Source organism: Macaca nemestrina, chromosome 2 (genome assembly GCF_043159975.1).
Source record: "Macaca nemestrina isolate mMacNem1 chromosome 2, mMacNem.hap1, whole genome shotgun sequence".
Taxonomy (NCBI): Eukaryota; Metazoa; Chordata; class Mammalia; order Primates; family Cercopithecidae; genus Macaca; species Macaca nemestrina.
The window spans coordinates 1,447,212-1,468,249 of NC_092126.1; the positions used below are offsets into that span (position 1 = coordinate 1,447,212).

The following is a 21,038-nucleotide window of genomic DNA, read 5'->3' on the forward strand; positions in this document are numbered from 1 at the left end:
AGAGCAATCATCTTTTTCTTTTTAATAGGAAGAGAAGAGGGAGATGATAAACTGGTCCATAGATACCTACTAGTTTCAGTCTGAAAATCCCGGAAACCATCAAAAATTGAACGTGCAGGCCGTCGTCTTTTAGGAGCTTTAGGGGAGAAAAAACAGAATTGAAAAATTTTTAAATTAATTTTGAAACTTAATTCTAAAAATTTCCTCATCTAAAAGTATTTTTTTTAAATAAAAAATATGAAACCCTTCACGAACTGCATGTCACCCTTGCACAGGGGCCATGCTAATCTCTGTATCATGCTAATCTCTGTCTCGTACATGCACAATTTTAGTACATGTGCTGCCGAAGCGGCAGTATTTCTTGCTTTAAAACACTCAGATTCATAATGGTGCCTTCCCTCAAAAAATAAAAAAGTTTAAAAACTTTCAAATCATTCACGTATAATTAATCTGAACATCTTCCATTCAGCCACCTTGTATTACAAATGAAAAAATTCAGGCCCAGTTAAAAGAGACTTGATCAAACTTGTGTAAAAAGTTTACTATCGGCTGGGCATGGGGGCTCATGCCTGTAATCCCAGTACTTTGGGAGGCCAAGGCGGGTGGATCACCTAAGGTCAGGAGTTTGAGACCAGCCTGACCAACATGGTGAGCCCACCTCTACTAAATACAAAAAATTAGCCAGGCGTGGTGGCACATGCCTGTAATCCCAGCGCCTGCCTATAATCCCAGGCTGAGGCAGGAGAATCACTGGAACCTGGGAGACAGAGGTTGCAGTAAGTCAACACTGTGCCACTGCACTCCAGCCTGGGCAACAAGAACGAAACTCCATCTCAAAAAAAAAAACTTTACTATCCTGGCCAGGCACTGTAGCTCATGCCTCCTGTAATCCTAGCACTTTGGGAAGCCAAGGCGGGTGCATCACCTGAAGTCGAGTTCAAGACCAGCCTAACCAACATGGTGAAACTCTGTCTCTACTAAAAATACAAAAAAACTAGCCGGGTATTATGCCGTGCACCTGTAATCCCAGCTACTTGGGAGGCTGAGGCAGGAGAATCACTTGAATCTGAGAGGCGGAGGTTGCAGCGAGCCGAGATCACGCCGCTGTACTCCAGCCTGGGCAAGAACAGTGAAACTCCGTCTCAAAAACAAAAAAGTTTACTATCTTAATATCCAAGTGGTGACGTCAGAAAGAAAGAAGATTTTGAGGACACCGCCACGTAGAGATGAAGCCACACACACGCTGCAGATATCCAATTCAGGTTACAGCCTTCAGGATCCGACTGCCCTGTTGTTCAGGTTACAGCCTTCGATCTCCGACTGCCCTGCTGTATGCAGTAACTCGACACTCTAAACCATAAGACTGAAGGACTGTTTCTTAGGGATTGGATATAGTAACTCTACACTCTAAACCATAAGACTTAAGGACTGTGTTTTAGGGACTGGACACACGCGCAGAACCGTCAAGACAAAAAACATTTTTAATTTTGGAAACTTTTTTTCACAGGTACACAATGGTTTAATGACAGAAAAGTAAACAGATCCACCTAAGGTATTCTACTACCCCTGTAGAGTGTCTATTACCCAGTCTTTAAATAAAGGCTTTTCATGATTCCCTCAATATGGGTAAGTTATTAAGTTGGCTTATGACAAGGCTGGCCAGCACGTAACCAGAATAATTCTCTGTTGAGAAATGATTAGTATCAAGATTAGACAGAGACTATAGAATCCCCTAACCCGTGTCAAAACATACTTCCCAATAACTCGTGTTTGTGATTACACAGGATAATTATTCACATCCAGCACTACCGAGTAAAAGGCAAAACAGAGCAACAAAAAAATGCCGAACATATTAAAAACTTCATTTTTCTTTAAAACATACTCATATGCATATGATTCCTGTGTATATGTGTATCAGTATTTATGTTAAACAATCACATTATCATCTCTGGGAAAAGAGATTTTGTAATACACTATCATGTTTTATTTTTTACTTTTTGAGACAGTGTCTCGCTCTGTTGCCCAGGCTGGATTGCAGTGGTGTGATCATGGCTCACTGCAGACTCCAACCTCCTAGGCTCAAGCCATCCTCCTACCTTAGCCTCCCAAGTAGATGGGACTACAAGTGTGCAGCACTACATTCAGTTTTGTTTTGTTTTGTTTTTTAAGAGACAGGCATGTCACTATGTTGCCCAGGCTAGTTTGGAACTCCTGGGCTCAAGTAATCCTCCCACCTCAGCCTCCCAAAGTGCTGGGATTACAAGCATGAGCTACCACGCCTAGCCTGAATTAATTAATTAGTTAATTAATTAATTTATTGTGACAGAGTCTCACTCCGTTGCCCAGGCTGGAGTGCAGTGGCATGATCTCAGCTCAGGTTCATGGGATTCTCCTCCCAGGTTCAAGGGATTCTCCTGCCTCCGCCTCCCTAGTAGCTGGGACAACAGGTGTGTGCCACCACACCAGGCTAATTTTTGTATTTTCAGTAGAGAGGGGGTTTCATCACTATGTTGGCCAGGCTGGTCTCCAACTCCTGATCGCAAGTGATCCACCTGCCTCGGCACTAAAAGTGCTGGAATTACAGGAGTGAGCCACCGAGCCTGGCCTGAATTTTATTTTTAATTTAAATATTGCACTCTGCGTCCCTCTCTACCTTCCTCTCTCCCTCCTTTCTTCATTTCTATTCAAGAAAAAGCAAGAAATGCCACACTTTTCAATCTTGGAACTATTTTTGATCAAGAGCTCCTATTTCAAATGTATATGGCTTCTAGCAGGAATAATAGAACCTGCCAAAGAATGCCTCTAAAACTAGTTATCTGGCCCTGGTGCAGAGACATGGACCTATAGTCCCAGCTGCCCAGGTGGCTGATGTGAGAGGATCGCCTGAGCCAAGGAGTTCGAGTGCAGTCTGTGCAACATACTGAGGCCCTGTCTCTTTAAAAAAAAAAAAATTAATTAATTAATTTTAAAAAAAAACTGGATATCTGATACCTTTTAACTCTAACAATTAAGAAACTGGCTGGAGGCTTGGCGGCGCTGTGGCTCACGCCTGTAATTCCAGCACTTTGGGAGGCCGAGGCGGGCAGATCACCAGGTAGGGAGTTTGAGACAGTGAAACTCCGTCTCTATTAAAAAAATAGAAAAAATTAGCTGGGCGTGGTGGCGGCGCCTGTAGTTCCAGGTACTGGGGAGGCTGACACAGGAGAATGGCGTGAATCTGGGAGGCACAGCTTGCAGTGAGCCAAGATCACGTCACGGCACTCCAGCCTGGGCCACAGAGCAAGACTCTGTCTCAAAAAAAAAAAAAAAAAAAGAAAGAAAGAAAGAAACCAAGGATATCTTAGAATAAGAATAGTTGCCTAAGAAAGTATATTATTTTAGGAAGGTAGCACATAAAAGGTAATTTTCTTCTACCTTTAAACTGCCAAAGGTAGGTTAGTCAATATTCCACATTATTTCACATCACCTTTCCAACCTCCCCCTTCTCTATAAGGCACCAATCTGGGTATACTCACTAGTTCCTCTTATTGCTATCCTTCTACCCAATTTCTTTTACTTCTTGGGCTAATATCCCTCTTCCCATTTGTCTTCCATTCATTTACCCTATTGTAAGCAAAAACCTCTCCTCAGACCACACCACCTCTAGCCCTAGGCCTATTACCGTTACCTGCCTTTTCAATGTGGTCTCCTGGCTCTTCCAAGCCATCTGCCACAAGCAAACATCAGTCCTCTGTCCTCACTCTACTGCCCACCTAATAGAAGTACTGGTCACTGAAGTCAAAGAGACTAAGCTATAAAGAGCTAAAAGAGATTCAGAAGGAGCTTCAAAGTCAGCATAGGGGAGGGACAGCTGGAGAAAAAACGTCGTGAGAAGAGTGGCACTGTTTTACATATCCACACAGCTGTTCGTATCTGGCTTCAGAGAAGACATCTGGATCTTCAGATCTGCTTCTACATTCCTTTAGATCTGCTGCTATTCTTTCAGCTCAAGTACAGAAAGAAAATTAAAATGTACTCTCATGCAGACATGCAGCTGTAAAAGGGAGGAGTGGGCTTTTTGTTTTAAAAGATGGGGGTCTCACTATGTTGCCCAAGCTGAAGGGCAGTGGCTATTCAAAGGCACAATTCCACTACTGATCTGCACCTGCTCCGTTTCCTCTTCCTCAGGTCATCTGGTGGTCCTCCACTGCCAGCAGGTCACCATATTGATTCCGAACTCAGTGCAGACACCCAATCAACATAGGGCCATACAGCCAAGAACTCCTGGGCTCAAGCCATACTCCCACCTCAGCCTCCAGAGTAGCTGAGACTACATGCCTGTGCCACCATACCCAGCAGCGAGGAGTGTTTTAAAGTCTTAGATGATTGTGGATATTCTTCTTTAATAGTACACCAATACTTAACCAATGGTAGTTTCTTAGAGGACAGCTGCAAAGTGGAATCTGAAATCTTATCAATGAGCTTTTCATACTGTTTCATTATAACCCACTGTACTATGTGTTAGGCAGTCTCTAAGACAGCCCCCAATTTTCCCTGTCTCCCAGTATTCGTACCCTGTGTGTGAATACCTTGAGTACAGGCAGGATTGAACAGAATGTAGCAGACTGATGGGATTTCACTTCCAGATTACATTACAAGAAGAGAATGGCTTCCATCTTGGGCTGCCCTCTCAGGCTCTCATTTGCTCGGTGTAAAATGGATGCCCCCAGGCAATAGACACAAGAATGAGTTTAGGAGATCCTCCTCCATTCAGGCTTTGAGATGAATGGTAGCCTAGCTGACATGTTGACCACACCCTTGTAGGAGTCCCTAACCAAAGGCCACACCCAGATTACTGACTCAAAGAAACTGAGATTGTTTCCTTTGTTTTTTGTTTTTTTTCAGGCAGTTTAATTTTGGAACAACTTTTTACTCAGCAATAAATATCTAATACAATTCATCTCACAGTCTGAATAGATCTTTTACCTATGCACAACTCTGTAGTATCATGCACTGGTTATTCAAAAATACTTGTTTACTGAGTAATGGAAACATTTCAAATATTAATGGTTTCATTATACAGTATTTTTAAAATCATGTTAAAAGATCTGTTTCATGTCACCACTGATCTTATCAGAAAGCCTTCAAGTATTGGGAAAGTATCAAGCTCACAAAGGTAGGTACAAAAATTTTTCTAAAATCCTGTTTTTTGCCTGAAAGTTCTTTTTTAATGTATTTTATCATTTTTTTTGAGATGAGGTCTCTCTGTCACCAGTAGGCTGGAGTGCAGTGGGGCAATAATGGCTCACTGCAGCCTTGACCTCAAAGGCCCAAGCCATCTTCTCACCCCTCGGCCTCCTGCATAGCTGGGACTACAGGCATGTGCCACCACGCCCAGCTAATTTTTTTGTTAATTTTTTTGTAGAGATGGGGGTCTCCCTATGTAGCACAAGCTGGTCTGGAACTCCCAGGCTCAAGAAATCTCCCGCCTCGGCCTCCCAAAGTAATCCCAAAGTGTTGGGACTACAGGTGTGAGTCTCCACATCCAGCCAAACCTCTTTTTTAAAATCACTGATAACAAACACTCTCAGTTGTATTGAAGTAACAAGCTCACATTTTTAAGAAAATGCCAACTGTCAAAGTGTAAACTGATAGTTTGTCAGTGATTTTTCAAGTAAAAAGAATGTTCCATGAAAAAAAACTCCCTACTCTAACAATCACACAAGTGCTTTTCCTTAAGGTAATCATAGTACTTCATTATACCAAAGTGCTTTGTGCATACATACTATTTCAAACTATATTTTAAAACTGTGTACTCAAGGGTCAAGATTTAATGAAATTAATCATTTTTACTGCTTCATCAAGAACATCATTAAAGAAAACTGCTTTTAAATCAGTTAACTTTTTTTTTTTTTTTTGAGCTGGGGTCTCAATATGTTGCCCAGGCTGGTCTCAAACTCCTGGGCTCAAGCAATCCTCCTGCCTCAGCCTCCCAAAGTGTTGAGATTACAGGTGTATGCCACTGCACCTGTCCTATTTCTCTTTTAGAGACAGGGTCTCACTCTGTCACACAGGCTGCAGTGCATAGTTCACGGCAGCCTAGAACTCCTAAGCTCAAGCGAACCTCCCACCTCAGACTCCCAACTAGGACTACAGGCACATGCCACCACGCCTAACAAATTTATTTTTATTTTTTTAGAGATAAGAGTCTTCCTATGTTGTCTGGGCTACTCTCCAACTCCTGGTTTCAAGTGATCTTTTCAACTGTTGCCTCCCAAAGGACTGGGATTACAGGCATGAGTCACTGCACCTGGCCCTGCCTTTTAAATTTTTTTGTAAACTTCATGTAGCAGTGAAGAATTCACTATCTAGTGGTACAGTCTGAAGCCACTGCATGAATTCAATCAAGAAGCCAACAGTCTGACTCATCATTGTTTCTGAACTATCAGTCTGAATGTCACCACAACGAAAATAATTTGATGTCCAGTACCATGGTGCATGCCTATAATCCCAGCTACTCAGGAGGCTGAGATAAGATCACCTGAGCCAGGGCCAGGCGCGGTGGCTCAAGCCTGTAATCCCAGCACTTTGGGAGGCCGAGACGGGTGGATCACAAGGTCAGGAGATCGAGACCATCCTGGCTAACACGGTGAAACCCCGTCTCTACTAAAAATACATAAAACTAGCCGGGCGAGGTGGCGGGCGCCTGTAGTCCCAGCTACTCGGGAGGCTGAGGCAGGAGAATGGCGTGAACCCGGGAGGCGGAGCTTGCAGTGAGCTGAGATCCGGCCACTGCACTCCAGCCTGGGCGACAGAGCGAGACTCCGTCTCAAAAAAAAAAAAAAAAAAAGATCACCTGAGCCTAAGAGTTCTGGCCTGTAGTGTGCTATGCCAGTCAGGTGTCTACACTAAGCTCAGCATCAATATAATTATCTCCAGGGAGTAGTGGGACCACCAGGTTGCCTAAGGAGGGGTGAACTAGCCCAGGTTGGAAACAGAGGTCAAAACTCCCGTGCCGATCATTAGTGGGATCACGCCTGTGAGCAACCACTGCACTCTAGCCTGGGGCAACACAGCAAGACCACATCTCAAAAACAAACAAACAAACAAACCCTTAGTACTATTATTGTAAATTGTTTTAACGTTATAGCCAACCTGAAAGGGTATTAGGGACCTGAGACCACACCTGAACGGTGATTTAAATCAATACTGCCTTAAGAAAATAGTTTCTAAAGACCCATTTCAAGTTATAACATCTAATAACAAAAGGGAAGAATGACTTCCTAACTGTAAAAAGTCATTCTTAGCATCCTCCTTACTGTACATCAATTCAGAGATAAAAAAGGAAGAAAGTGGCCAGGTGCGGTGGCTCACGCCCGTAACTCCAGTACTTTGGTAGGCCAAGGCCAAGGTGGCAGGATTGCTTCAGATCAGTTCCACAGCAGCCAGGGCAACACAGCAATGCCCTGTCTCCACGAACAAAACAAAACAAAACAAAACAATTAGCCAGGCGTGGTGGCACACACCTATAGAAGGCTGAGGTGGGAGGAATTCTTGAGCCCAGGAGTTTGAGACTGCAGTAAGCTAGGATTGCATCACCGCACTCCAGCCTGGGCAACAGAGACTCCATCTCTGTAATACAAAAGAAAAAAAAAAAAGAGTAAAGTGGGACTTTCAAATGGAATTCTTTTGCCTCTGTTCAAAAGCAATATAGCACAGAATTTACTTCCTATAGTTCCACTTGCTCAAAGATCCTGTATTATTCCTTGCAATAAAGAGAAGATAAAGCTTCCAAGGGCATTACTCTTTTGCTCCAAATCTATTCCTAGCATTTATATTTGTAAAATTATGAGCAATCTGGTATATCAACAGCATAATGACTATCCGCATTGAACAGCCAGAAAGCACTTCATTACACTACAGTACTCAGACTTTACAGCTTTCCTCTTGCCTTTTATTTCTGAATCTAGACAGTATATTCTTTTGTTTCTTTGTATAATAAACACCAAAGCTGCCAAGTTAAAAACGTTTATCTCATAAAAACTCTCAACTAAAGTACTTTATCAAATCAAAAGACATACATATAATTTTATTCATTCTTTTGTTACAACGTGTATTTCCTCCTCTGTCTTAGACTACCCATGAAGGCTAAATATGTACCATCCTAAGTAAATTAATGCAGGAACAGAAAGCCAAATACCGCATGTTCTCACAAGAGAGAGCTAAACACTGAGCGTACATGGACACAAAGAAGGGAACAGACACCAGGGCCTACTTGAGAATGGAGGGCGAGGATTGGAAAAAATACCTATAAGCCAGGCATGGTGGCTCGCTCCTGTAATCCTAGCACTTTGGGAGGTTGAGGCGAGAGGACTGCTTGAGCCCAGGAGTTTGGGACCAGCCTGAGCAACATAGCAAGACTCCGTGTCTATAAAAGAAAAGAAAAGGGGAGGGGAAGAAAAGAAAAGAGAAAAGAAAAGAAAAGAAAGAAAACAGAAAAGCTACCTATTGGCTACTATGCTCATTACCTGGGTGGTAATCTGTACACCAAACCCACGCAACATGCAATTTACCCAAGTAACAAACCTGCACATGTACCCCGAACCTAAAAAAAAGTTGGAGGGAAAAAAGTTTATGTCTCTTGTACTCAATTGTATTTATTTATTTGAGACAGAGTCTTACTCTACTGCCCAGACTACAGTGCAGTAGCATGATCTCGGCTCACTGCAACCTCAGCCTTCCGGTTTAAGTGATTCTCATTGCCTCAGTCTCCCAAGTAGCTGGGATTACAGGCATGTGCTACCATGCCTAATTTTTGTACTTTTAGTAGAGATGGGATTTTGACATGTTGGCCAGACTGGTCTCGAACTCCTGGCCTTGAGTGATCTGCCCACCTCAGCCTTCCGAAGTGCTGGGATTAAAGGTGTGAGCCACCTCAACACAAAGTATTTCTCTGCATAATTATTCTCAATATATACTATATACAGTTTTCTGTCTTGGTCTGACCAACCAGATTATAATTCCATCTTGTATTTTTTCTATATAAACTCATGAATAACACATAAACTCTTTGGTTTACAAAAGGGAAATACGTGCTTATTTAACTATAAATTAATCTGATTAAATGTCTCATTCTCTATCACCATTCTCTATCCAGACTAATATCCCAATTTTTTACATGAATTAGGGGTTACGGTGCCCTTCATTCAAATTAGGATTAGCACTTCTAGAAACTGAGAGAGAAGGTATGGCCTGTCTAGAGAGGAGGGACTTGGCAGTCAAGCAGGTATCCAGAAAAGGAAATAATCAGAACTTTTATCATTATGCATTCCCATTACAAGGCAGCAATTCTTCTTGCTAACGTTCCTCCTTTTGGCCTTTTCCAACAAATATCAATTTGAAACATCTGCTTCACTCTTTATGAGTCAACTGTGCAACTTTCTTGACAGGACTATAGAAAAACAAGGTAAGAATTGACACTACACTTCTAACAGTCTCCTAGGAAGCCTTCACATCTTTTGATGGTTTGATTAAAATCCTAAAGAACAAAATCAAATAAAGCTAAGGGAAAAAAGTGAACTTACCACCAAATAATGGTTCTGGTTCCACCAGTATTTCCTGCTTTTGAGGAATTGGGGCACGAACTTCTTCTCTATTAAAAAAAAATGGGAAAATAAAAAATGAAAACTATTTTCTGCTACCTGTTTGCTTTCTGTAATTACTGTGAATATATTCAAATTAACTTAGTGACTTTTAGAAGTACAGTAATAATGATAAATTTAAGTTATTTTGTTGGTTTTTTTTTTTTTGGCAGGGGAGACAGTGTCTCACTCTGTCGCCCAGGCTGGAGTGGACTGACACGATCTTGACTCACTGCAACCTCCACCTCCTGAGTTAAAGCAAATCTCGTGCCTCGGCCTCCCTAGTAGCTGGGACTACAGGCATGCACCATCACACCTGGCTAATTTTTTTTCGTATTTTTAGTAGTGACAGGGTTGCGCCATGTTGGCCAGGCCAGTCTTGAACTCCTGAGCTCAGGCAGTCCACCCACCTCAGCCTCCCAAAGTGCTAGGATTACAGGCGTGAGCTACTGCATCCAGCTGATAAGTGAGTTTTAGATGGTTTCCACATAAAGCTCAAGTGGAAATGAGTACCTGGAATATATAGCTCAAATGGTTTAGAAATAAAAACAATTTCCCTTTCCCTCTCAAGTTTCCTACCTTAAATTCTGTCAGAAAAAAAGAAAAAAATTTTCCCCCCAAAAATCAGGCAGAAATGAATAGAAAAATATAGGCTTAATAGAAGCAATATCACATTACTACTACATCAAAGAATAATTAAATCATAAGGACATATTAAAATAAACTTTAAAAGGCAGTGAATTTCATGCTAATTATGAAAGAGGCTAACAGGTATGATCTTGGATTATTTACTAAAAAGATCCTAATATACAGAACAAAAAAAGTAATTACTCATCTTTTAAAAGCCTATTTTCTTCAAAGTTTACATTCACAGGGTTTACTGATAATCCATCTCTTCCAGTAACAAAAAACTCATTCAGATACACTGTAAAAATGGTGTGTGCCTTTAAAGAACACTTTATTTTAGGTTGGGCACGGTGGCTCATGCCTGTAATCTCAGTGCTTTGGGAGAGGAGGCGGGAGGCTCACTTGAGCCCAGGAGTTCGAGACCAACCTTGGCAACATAGCAAGACTCCATCTCTAAAAAAAAGAAAAAGAAATAGTTTTATAGTTGTAACTCAAGTATTGAACTTTGCTGATTAATGTTCACAGCAAATAGTAACTTCCTAATTTTCATTATCTTCCTGCTTATAATAAGTATTATATAAGCATGTAAATTCCATATAAACTTATGTTAGCCCTAATGGTTTTCATTCAGGTGTTCTGAATAGTAACAACTAAAGACCTTGTTTTTGATATTTAAGCGTTGGAACTCCAAAACATCCTTTATGAAACGAAGTAGGAATACTCATTTGTCAACAATAACATCCTGTAATCAAAGAACAACCAGTTAAAGAAATTTCCAACAAACCACGTGACTAAAGGATAATTCAAAATTATGTTAAGTACTCTTTCCTGGTGCTCACACACAAAATGTCAATCATCTGAAGAAACAGACAATACATCTATAAGAGGAAGCTCTGTCAATCCTTTCATCAAAAGGAAACAGGCCGGCCAGCCATGGTGGCTCACACCTGCAATCCTAGCATTTTGAGAGGCCAAGGCAGGTGGATTGCTTGAGCTCAGGAGTTCAAGACCAGCCTGGGCAACAAGGCAAAACCCCATCTTTCAAAAAATACAAAAATCAGCCAAGTGTGGTGGCATGTGCCTATAGTCCCAGCTACTTGAGGAGCTGAGGTTGCTTGAACCTGGGAGACAGAGGTTGCAGTGAATTGAGAGCAGTGAGCAGAGATCACACCCCTACATTCCAGCCTGAGTGACAGAGGAAGACTGTGTTTTTTAAAAAAAGAGCTAATTATCTTAAGAAAACTGGCCGGCCGGGCGCGGTGGCTCAAGCCTGTAATCCCAGCACTTTGGGAGGCCGAGACGGGCGGATCACGAGGTCAGGAGATCGAGACCATCCTGGCTAACACAGTGAAACCCCGTCTCTACTAAAAATACAAGAAAATCAGCCGGGCGAGGTGGCGGCGCCTGTAGTCCCAGCTACTCGGGAGGCTGAGGCAGGAGAATGGCGGGAACCCGGGAGGCGGAGCTTGCAGTGAGCCGAGATCTCGCTACTGCACTCCAGCCTGGGGCACAGAGCAAGACTCCGTCTCAAAAAAAAAAAAAAAAAAGGAAAAGAAAACTGGCCATTGGCTGGGCGCGGCGGCTCACGCCTGTAATCCCAGCACTTTGGGAGGCCGAGGCCGGTGGATCACGAGGTCAGGAGATCAAGACCATCTTGGCTAACATGCTGAAACCCGGTCTCTACTAAAAAAAAAATACAAAAAATTAGCCGGGTGCGGTGGCGGCGCCTGTAGTCCCAGCTGCTCCGGAAGCTGAGGCAGGAGAACGGTGTGAACCTGGGAAGCGGAGCTTGCAGTGAGCCGAGATTGCACCACTGCACTCCAGCCTGAACAAAAAAACAAAAGAAAACTGGCCGCACACAGTGGCTCATGCCTGTAAACCCAGCACCTTGGGAGGCCGAGATGGGCAGATCACGAGGTCAGGAGATTGGGACCATCCTGGTCAACATGGTGCAACCCCGTCTCTACTAAAAATACAAAAATTAGCCAGGCATGGTGGTGTGTGCCGGTAGTCCCAGCTACTTAGGGGGCTGAGGCAGGAGAATCACTGGAACCTAGAAGGTGGAAGTTGCAGTGAGCCGAGATCACCACACTGCACTCCAGCCTAGCGATAGAGACTCTGTCTCAAAAAACAAAAAAAAAAGAAAGAAAACTTCTACCTAAACAAAACCTTCCATTATTGTTATACCTCGCTTTACAGCATATACACACACACACACACACACACACACACACACACAATTGTCTCAATCTCAGACAACTGAATTGTTCTATAAACAAACTTTAATCTGACTAAATGCATCAATTAGAGGGGTGGATTAAGCAGTACAGTTGTCCTTACATGAAAAGACTTGATTACCACATTATCTGAGGGTATCTGTACCAAGATTGTCAGCTACCAAGAATGGAAGGATGGAATAGAAAAAAGTGAATAAAGAAAATCATACTTTAGGAATTAGGAGCCATTATCGAATGTTGATCAACTAGCAATACAAACTATCTAAGCCAAAATATATATAGGGGAATTCATTAGGAAAAGATATTCATTTACCAAAACTATTTTTCAACACAATTGAGAAAACATGTTTTATACAATGAGGATAAATATGCTCTCCCAAATCAACTATGAATATTTGCCATTTTGTTTTTAATCTTTTTTTTTTTTTTTTTTTTGAGACAGGGGGTCACTCTGTGTCAACCAGGTTGGAGTGCAGTGGCACAATCATGGCTCATTGCAACCTCAACCTCCCAGGCTCATGTGATCCTCCCATCTCAGCCTCCCAAGTAGCTGGGACTACAGCTGCGCACCACCACACCCGGCTAATTTTTCTATTTTTTCTAGAGACAGGTTTTTGCTATATTGCCCAAGCTGGTCTCAAACTCTTGGGCTCAAGCCATCCTCCTGCCTTGGCCTCCCAAAGTACTAGAATTACAGGCATGAACTACCACACCTGGACTTTTTTTTTAAGTATTAGGTTCTCATACTGATTTCTGTTAAAAGTCTGAGCTATATTGGGAGTGAAATACATGGCCAACATTAACAGAAAAAACTCTACACGATATTATTTTTATTTATTTATTTATTTATTTTTTGAGACAGAGTCTTGCTCTGTCACCCAGGCTGGAGTGTAGCGGCATGATCTCTGGTGACTGCAACCTCTGCCTCCTGGGCTGAAGCAATTCTTGTGCCTCAGCCTCCCGAGTAGTTGGGATTACAGGCACCCGCCACCACGCCTGGCTAATTTTTGTTTTTTTTTTAGTAGAGACACGGTTTCACCATGTTGGTCACGCTGGTCTCGAACTCCTGACCTCATGATCAGCCTGCCTCGGCCTCCCAAAGTGCCGAGATTATAGGTGTGAGCCACCATGCCCAGCCTAGTTTCAAACATTTTTCATGGCAACTCAAAACATTTCTGTGAATGTAGAAAAATCTATAATTGGGAAATCTGAGCTTTACTGCTACTTAATGCTGTGTAGCTTGGGGAACTGGCTATGCCTCTGCTTCCTTATTGGTAAAATGCTGATAATGCCATCCAATAAGGTTTCTGTTTGTTTATTTGTTGCTGCCATGAGGCACACAGGCCCTGCTGGCCACGGGCCAATCCCAGCAGAGCAGCACCACACACTCCCACCAACCCCACCTCCCCGACTTCACAGAGCCTACATGGTTCCTTTGAGGATTCAATAAGGCAAGACAGTATCTAAAGAATCGAACGTATGTTACTACAAAAATTTCCACTTCATACTTTTTCAGAGGCTTTCAGCCTTTCATTTATTTCAAAACCAGAGAATTGACCTAGCTTTGATAAAAACACAACTACTTAATGTAGGCAATGGATAGCTCCTGACAATACACATTAGATTCGTACTCTGTGTGTGGTCTGACAGCAGAGACACTTGCTGAACTGGTACTGGGCTCTTCAGCGATTCCTCCACCATCCAAAAACATAGTGACTGCCATTTCCAGATTATTGTTGCACGCTTCAAGCATATGTTTTCCTACACTTTCACTTGCACCTGAAACAGTAAAAAGACAGGAAAAACGTTAAAAAAAAAAAAAAAAAAGACAGCCTCTTTTTTCAGCTCGTATTAGAATTCCCAAGTAAATCAATAGTATTTTCCCTTTTAGAATGAATTTCTTGTGAAATACACCGAGCTAGAAAAAAAATGCACACATTCTTGAAGTGAAATACACAGAGCTAGAAAAGAATGTAGAAGCATTAAAGAGTAATCATCCTTCATAATAAAACAAAAACTAAATATTAAAGCATTTTTTGGCCACTTCTGGGGTTTTTTTTTTTTGGCCATTTATTTTAAATGGCCAAAGTATATATTTGGGAATAAGCTGAAAAAAGATAAAGAAAAATGAAAGACTACGTTCTAGAAAGTTAGAAATGCTTTGTTAGAAAGAATACATTTCAGTTAGCATTTCTGTTTCTGTTAAAAAGAAAGCGTCAGGCTGGGCACAGTGGCTCACACCTATAATCCCAACACCTTGGGAGGCCGAGGCGGCTGGATCACGAGGTCAGGAGTTGGAGACCAGCCCAACTAACATGGTGAAGCCCCGTCTCTACTAAAAACAAAAATGTGCCAAGCATGGTGGTATGCACCTGTAATCCCAGTTACTCGGGAGGCTGAGGTAGGAGAATCGCTTGAACCCAGGAGGCAGAGCTTGCAGTGAGCCAAGGTCATGCCACTGCAACTCCAGCCTGGGCAACAAAGCGAGACTCTGTCTCAAAAAAAAAAAAAAAAAAAAAAGGCATCTTTAATACCAATGACAAACAAGTGAGAAGGAACATTTTTTTGTCTAAGACATAACTAAGTCAAAATCTGGTAAGAAATGTCAATCTTCATCATTTAAAAATGTCCCTATTACAAACTAACTCATTTGTAAATAAAGTAAAGCTAACGGACTCTGCTAAACGAAATGTAAATTGGTAAGGTCCTTTAAGAAAACAATTTTACAACATGTATTCCAGAAACAAAAATACTCATTCCTTTTTTGACTCAGTAATTTCGGCTTCTAGTCAAAATAAAATAAAATCTACATAAAATACTATATGCATAAACATGTTCATACACATGTCCAGCATAGCTTCAGTTTATATTGAAAAGTTGGAAACAACAAAAATGTCTAATGATAGAATGTAAATTGAACATTTTAGGGCCACGAAAAAGCACCTCAAGCTTTCCATTTGGGATGATTTTTCTTCTATCTGAATTACGTCCCTTAGAATCTCCTTCTCTTGATGGTAAATGCTCTTAAGTTTTTGCCTGAAAATGTCTTTATTTCGCTGTCATTCCTGACAGTTTTACTGGGTATTCCATTTCAAAGCTGACAGCTATTTTCTCTCAGAATATTGAAGACAGCATTCCAATGTCCTCTGGCTTCTGTTGTTGCTGCTGGGAAATCAGTTGCCAGACTACAGAAAAATGTTTTTATAGCAATCTGTTGTTTCTAGTTGCTTTTAAGACCCTCTGTCTTTAGCCTTCTGCAATTTCACTCTGATTTGTCAGGGCTGATTTTATTTATCCTCTCTGGGATTCAGTGGACTTTTACCACTTGAAGATTGTCTTTTATCAATTCTGAAAAAGTCGCAGCAATTTCTATTTGATTGCTGCCTCACCCTCCATTCACACTTATTTCCTCTGTAACTCCAATTAGATGTACGTTACAACTCTTCACTCTAACCTTTATGTCTCAACCTTTCTTTCACATGCGTATTGTCTCTTTAGCTCTCTATGTGCATTGTGGCTAATCTCTTCAATGCTATTTTGAGTTCACACATTTTCCCTTTAGCTGTGCCAATCTGTTTCTTCCCTTGCTCACTGAGCTTTTGATTTCAGCTAATTTTTTATAACTGGAAGTTCTGTTTTTGTTTACTTCCTCATCTGCTTGATCATGTTTTGGAGATCCTTAATTCATACTCCTATTTCAATCTTTCATTTCTTCAAGCATATTAACCAAACTTATTGGAATCACTAAGGGAAAATATAAAATTTCTACAGTTTCTATAGGTCACTATCTCATGTTTCTGCTGGATCTTGCTCACTATGCCACAGTTTTTGTCTGATTTGTGTTTTTTTAACTGTGATGTCATGTGCCTTGACATTTTAATCTGCAGAATTCTGAAGCTTGGGTTGAAGGTACATTTCATCCTAAGAGGATATGATTTGACAGACTTTTCAAGGCACCCACGGGCACTAGCAGAGATCACTTCAAACACATTTCTGACTTGGAAGTTTTTCAAGACCACATGGGAAATGTGACTGTAACAATCCTGTCTCAGCCTCCCAAGTGGCTGAGATTACAGGTGCCTGCCACCACGCCGGGCTAATTTTTGTATTTTTAGTAGAGACAAGGTTTCACCATGTTGGCCAGGCTGGTCTTGACCTCCTGACCTCAGGTGATCTGCCCATCAGGTGATCCGCCCGCCTCGGCCTCCCAAAGTGCAGGGATTACAGGAGTGAATCAACACACTAGGCCTTAAAAATTTTTTTGAATACATACATTCTTCAGCACTGTTTTTCTCAGCAGCAGGGTTATTCATGTTATCACTCTACATTATCCTTACTGCAAGAAATGGAAGTGCTAACTCTACTCTTACTGTCTCTCATTTGTTTTCTCTTCTGTACTACTACTGTCTCTAAGGCAAATCCTTAATACTTACCTCAATTACTTCAACAGGCTCCTAACTGATCATTATTCCATCTTCCACCTTGCTGCAGAGGGTGTGTTCCAAAATATAAGTCTCATTGTATCATCCTCCTGTTTAAAATCCCTTAATGGCGACCAGGCATGGTGGCTCACACCTGTAATCCCAGCACTTTTGGAGGCCAAAGTAGGCAGTTAGGAGGTTAGGAGTTCGAGACCAGCCTGACCAACATGGTGAAACCCTGTCTCTACTAAAAATACAAAAATTAGCCAGGTGTGTTGGCACACATCTGCAATCCCAGCTACTCAGGAGGCTGAGGCAGGAGAATCACTTGAACCTGAGATTGTGCCACTTCACTCCAGCTTGGTCAAGAGAGCGAGACCTTGTTTCAAAAAAACAAAAACAAAAACAAAAAAAATCCCTTAACGGCTTTCTTCTGATGCCTGCAGCATAAATTCAAGTCTTTATGATCTGGAAAGCCCTTTGTTGGATCAGGCCTCAGCTTATTTCTCTGGCTTTGCCTTTCTTCTTCCTCATCCTACATAGTTTACTATAGTCAAATTCATTACCTGCTTGGAATGCCCTTATCCTCCCCATCATCCCCTCATCTAGTTCATGCATGCTGAAATCAATAGAAATGTTACTTTGTTCATTTGTATACTAGCCTACCTGCCCATTCCCATCCCCGAGATAACGTTCTATTATATCCATGGATATACTACTAGTAAATGCTGGTTTATTTTCTGGCTCCCCTAAAAGAATAGACGGTTCTTGAACAGAGGAACTGGTTTTCTTGCCTCGGTATCTCCCAGCACCTGGCATCGGGCTTGCTTGCATGTGATCAATGTCTGATAAACTCAGTGATATCTCATAGTACTTTAACTCATTAGCTATACACTAGAGAGAGAGGGAGCAGGCCTTAGTCAAAACCACTGGCAACCCTTTCATAACAATTTAATTTTGTACTTTGTGCATATACTTAAAATTAAGTTTTAAAATTAATTTATAAAGCAGTATGGTTACATTGTGGAAATAAATAGCAAATGGATACGCTGGATTAATGGATTTAAGATAGATTTAAAAAGAAGTGAAAATAACATGCTTCAAAAAACTAGCGGATGGCCGAGCACAGTGGCTCACACCTGTAATCCCAGCACTTTGGGAGGCCGAGGCAGGCAGATTAGCTGAGGTCAGGAGTTCAAGACCAGCCTGACCAACATGGTGAAACCCCTTCTCTACTAAAAATGCAAAAATTAGCCAGACGTGGTGGCAGGCGCTTGTAATTCCAGCTACTCGGGAGGCTGAGGCAGGAGAATCACTTAGCCTGGGAGCAGAGGTTGCAGTGAGCCGCTGCACTCCAGCCTGGGGCACAAGAGTAAGATTTCATCTCAAAAACAAATAAACTATCAGTTTTCTGAAAACTGATAAAGATATATATTTAAGGTGCAAATGAAAACAACTGAATAAACTCATTTCATAAAATATGACTGAAAAAAGGCAGCCAGGTGCAGTGGCTCGTGCCTGTAAACCTGGCACTTTGGGAGGTTGAGGCAGGCGCATCATTTGAGCTCAGGAGTTCCAGACCAGCCTGGCCAACAGGGTGAAACCCCGTCTTCTACTAGAAATACAAAAATCAGCCAGGCATGGTGGCAGGCATCTGAAATCTCAGCTACTAGGGAGGCTGAGGCAGGAAAATCTCTTGAATCCAACAGGCGGAGGTTACAGCAAGCTGAGATCACACCACTGCACTTCAGTTTGGGTGACAGAACGAGACTTCATCTCCAAAAAAAAAAAAAAAAAAAAAAGCATGAATATACAATGTGTGTAATAATGTTAAATCAATAAAAATTACCCAAGAAAGCACCTGATCATTTCACTTAAATCTCTAGAAACGCACATAGTTGACAGTCAACTGTTTTTTTAGTACCAGGTTATACCCATTAAAAAGGCTACTAGTAAAAAACAAAAAATAACAAGTGTGGGTGAGGATGTGGAGAAACTGGAACCACTATGCACTCTTGATGGGAATATAAAATGGTACAACTAGGGTGGAAAACTATGGTGATTCCTCAAAAAACTAACAACAGAATTACCATATGATCCAGTAATTTCACTTCTGGCGATATACCCAGAGAACTGAAAGCAGGGTCTCAAAAAGGTATTTACATGCCCATTTTCATAACAGCATTATTCACAGTAGGTAAAACATGGAAGCCACCCAAGTACCCACCAACACATGAATGGATAAACTAAAGTAGTATATTCATACAATGGAGTATCATAGAGCCTTAAAAAGGAAAGAAATTCTGACATGAATGAACCTTGAGGACATTATGCTAAGTGAAATAAGCCAGTCACAAAAATACAAATGCCGTATGATTCCACTTATGTGAGATATTTAGAGCACTAAAAATCACAGTCAGAAAGTAGAATGATGGTTGCCAGGGGCTGGAGGAAGGTAGAATGAGGAATAGGGAGTTATTGTTTAATGGGTATACAGTTTTAGTTTTACAAGACAAAGAATTATAGAGAGGGTCGTTGGTAATGGTTACACATTATTAATGTATTTAATACCACTGAACTGTACCCTTAAAAATGGTTAAAATGGGCCGGGCGCGGTGGCTCAAGCCTGTAATCCCAGCACTTTGGGAGGCCGAGACGGGCGGATCACGAGGTCAGGAGGTCGAGACCATCCTGGCGAACACGGTGAAACCCCGTCTCTACTAAAAAATACAAAAAACTAGCCGGGCGAGGTGGCGGGCGCCTGTAGTCCCAGCTACTCGGGAGGCTGAGGCAGGAGAATGGTCTAAACCCGGGAGGCGGAGCTTGCAGTGAGCTGAGATCCGGCCACTGCACCCCAGCCTGGGCGACAGAGCGAGACTCCGTCTCAAAAAAAAAAAAAATGGTTAAAATGGGCCAAGCACGGTAGCTCGCAGCTGTAATCCTAGCACTTTAGGAGGCTGATGTGGGCAGATCACTTGAGGTCAGGAGTTTGAGACCAGCCTGGCCAACATGGTAAAACCCCGTCTCTACTAAAAAATACAAAAATTAGCCGGGTGTGGTGGGCACCTGTAATTCTAGCTACTAGGGAGGCTGAGGGAGGAGAAGCGCTTGAACCCAGGAGGCAAAGGTTGCAGTGAGCTGAGGTCACTCCATTGCACTCCAGCCTGGGCAACAAGAGCGAAACTCAGTCTCAAAAAAAGGTTAAAATGATAAATTTTGTTATGTATATGTTAATACAATTTTAAAAATTGAAAAAACAAACACCCTTTTGGGAAATTAGAGAAAAACAATTGCCTTCCATTTGGAGTCTGCCTTTTATCGGGGCATATATGGTCATTTAAGTTACACGGGACCAGGGACGTTTTTCCAAAGAGCTTCATACATTACTCAAATTTGAGAAACATTCTTAGACTTCTTACTCCCCCAAGTGAACATCCCATCAGTTAACCAAAGAGGCCTATAGTTCCTTCTAGTTAATACACTCCTATCCAGCCTTTCCTATGTCCACGGCCACCGTCTTAGCTCAAGCCCTCAACATCTCTTACATGAATTACTGTATCTCACACCTCTTGGCCCCCTTTGATATATAATATGTCATCCCTCCGGTATCCATGGGGCATTGGTTCCATTACCGCCCAAATACCAAAATTTGAGAATGTTCAAGTTCTTCATACAAAATGGTACAGTATTTGCAAACAATCTATACTTTAAATCATCTCTAGATTACTTATAGCATCTAATACAATGTAAATACTATTACACTGTACCTAATACAATGTAAACAGTTGTTATACTGTAGAAAATAGTAACAAACAGAAAAGTCTGTAAGTGTTCGGTGGAGATGCAACAATGTTTTCTTTTTCCCTGAATATTTTGTTTCTTTTTGCTGGAGTGCAGTGGTACCATCTCTGCTCACTGCAACCTCTGTCTCCCAGGTTCAAGCAATTCTCCTGCCTCAGCCTCCCAGGTAGCTGGGATTACAGGTGTCTGCCAACACACCCAGCTAATTTTGTATGTTTAGTAGAGACAGGGTTTCGCCATGTTGGCCAGGCTGGTCCTGAACTCCTGACCTCAGGTGATCTGCCCACCTTGGCCTCCCAAAGTGTTGGGATTACGAGGCATGCGCCACTGCA

General features: G+C 41.8%; 1 protein-coding gene and 1 non-coding gene across 4 annotated transcripts in view; both read right to left on the reverse strand.

Annotated features, from left to right (window-relative positions):
- The window catches only part of LOC105470773 (UBX domain protein 7), a 79,095-nt gene that overhangs the window by 38,532 nt on the left and 19,525 nt on the right, over nt 1-21,038 (reverse strand). For all 3 annotated transcript variants that reach the window (XM_071090569.1, XM_071090568.1, XM_071090570.1), the window contains 3 exons: nt 14,116-14,263; nt 9,564-9,631; nt 71-136 (listed from right to left, as the gene is read on the reverse strand). In XM_071090569.1, coding sequence (XP_070946670.1) covers nt 71-136; nt 9,564-9,631; nt 14,116-14,263 — 282 coding nt within the window. The remainder of the gene's footprint in view (nt 1-70; nt 137-9,563; nt 9,632-14,115; nt 14,264-21,038) is intronic.
- Nucleotides 232-339, reverse strand: LOC112424792 (U6 spliceosomal RNA). Its single transcript, XR_003015731.1, has one exon. It is a non-coding gene; the product is annotated as a U6 spliceosomal RNA (small nuclear RNA).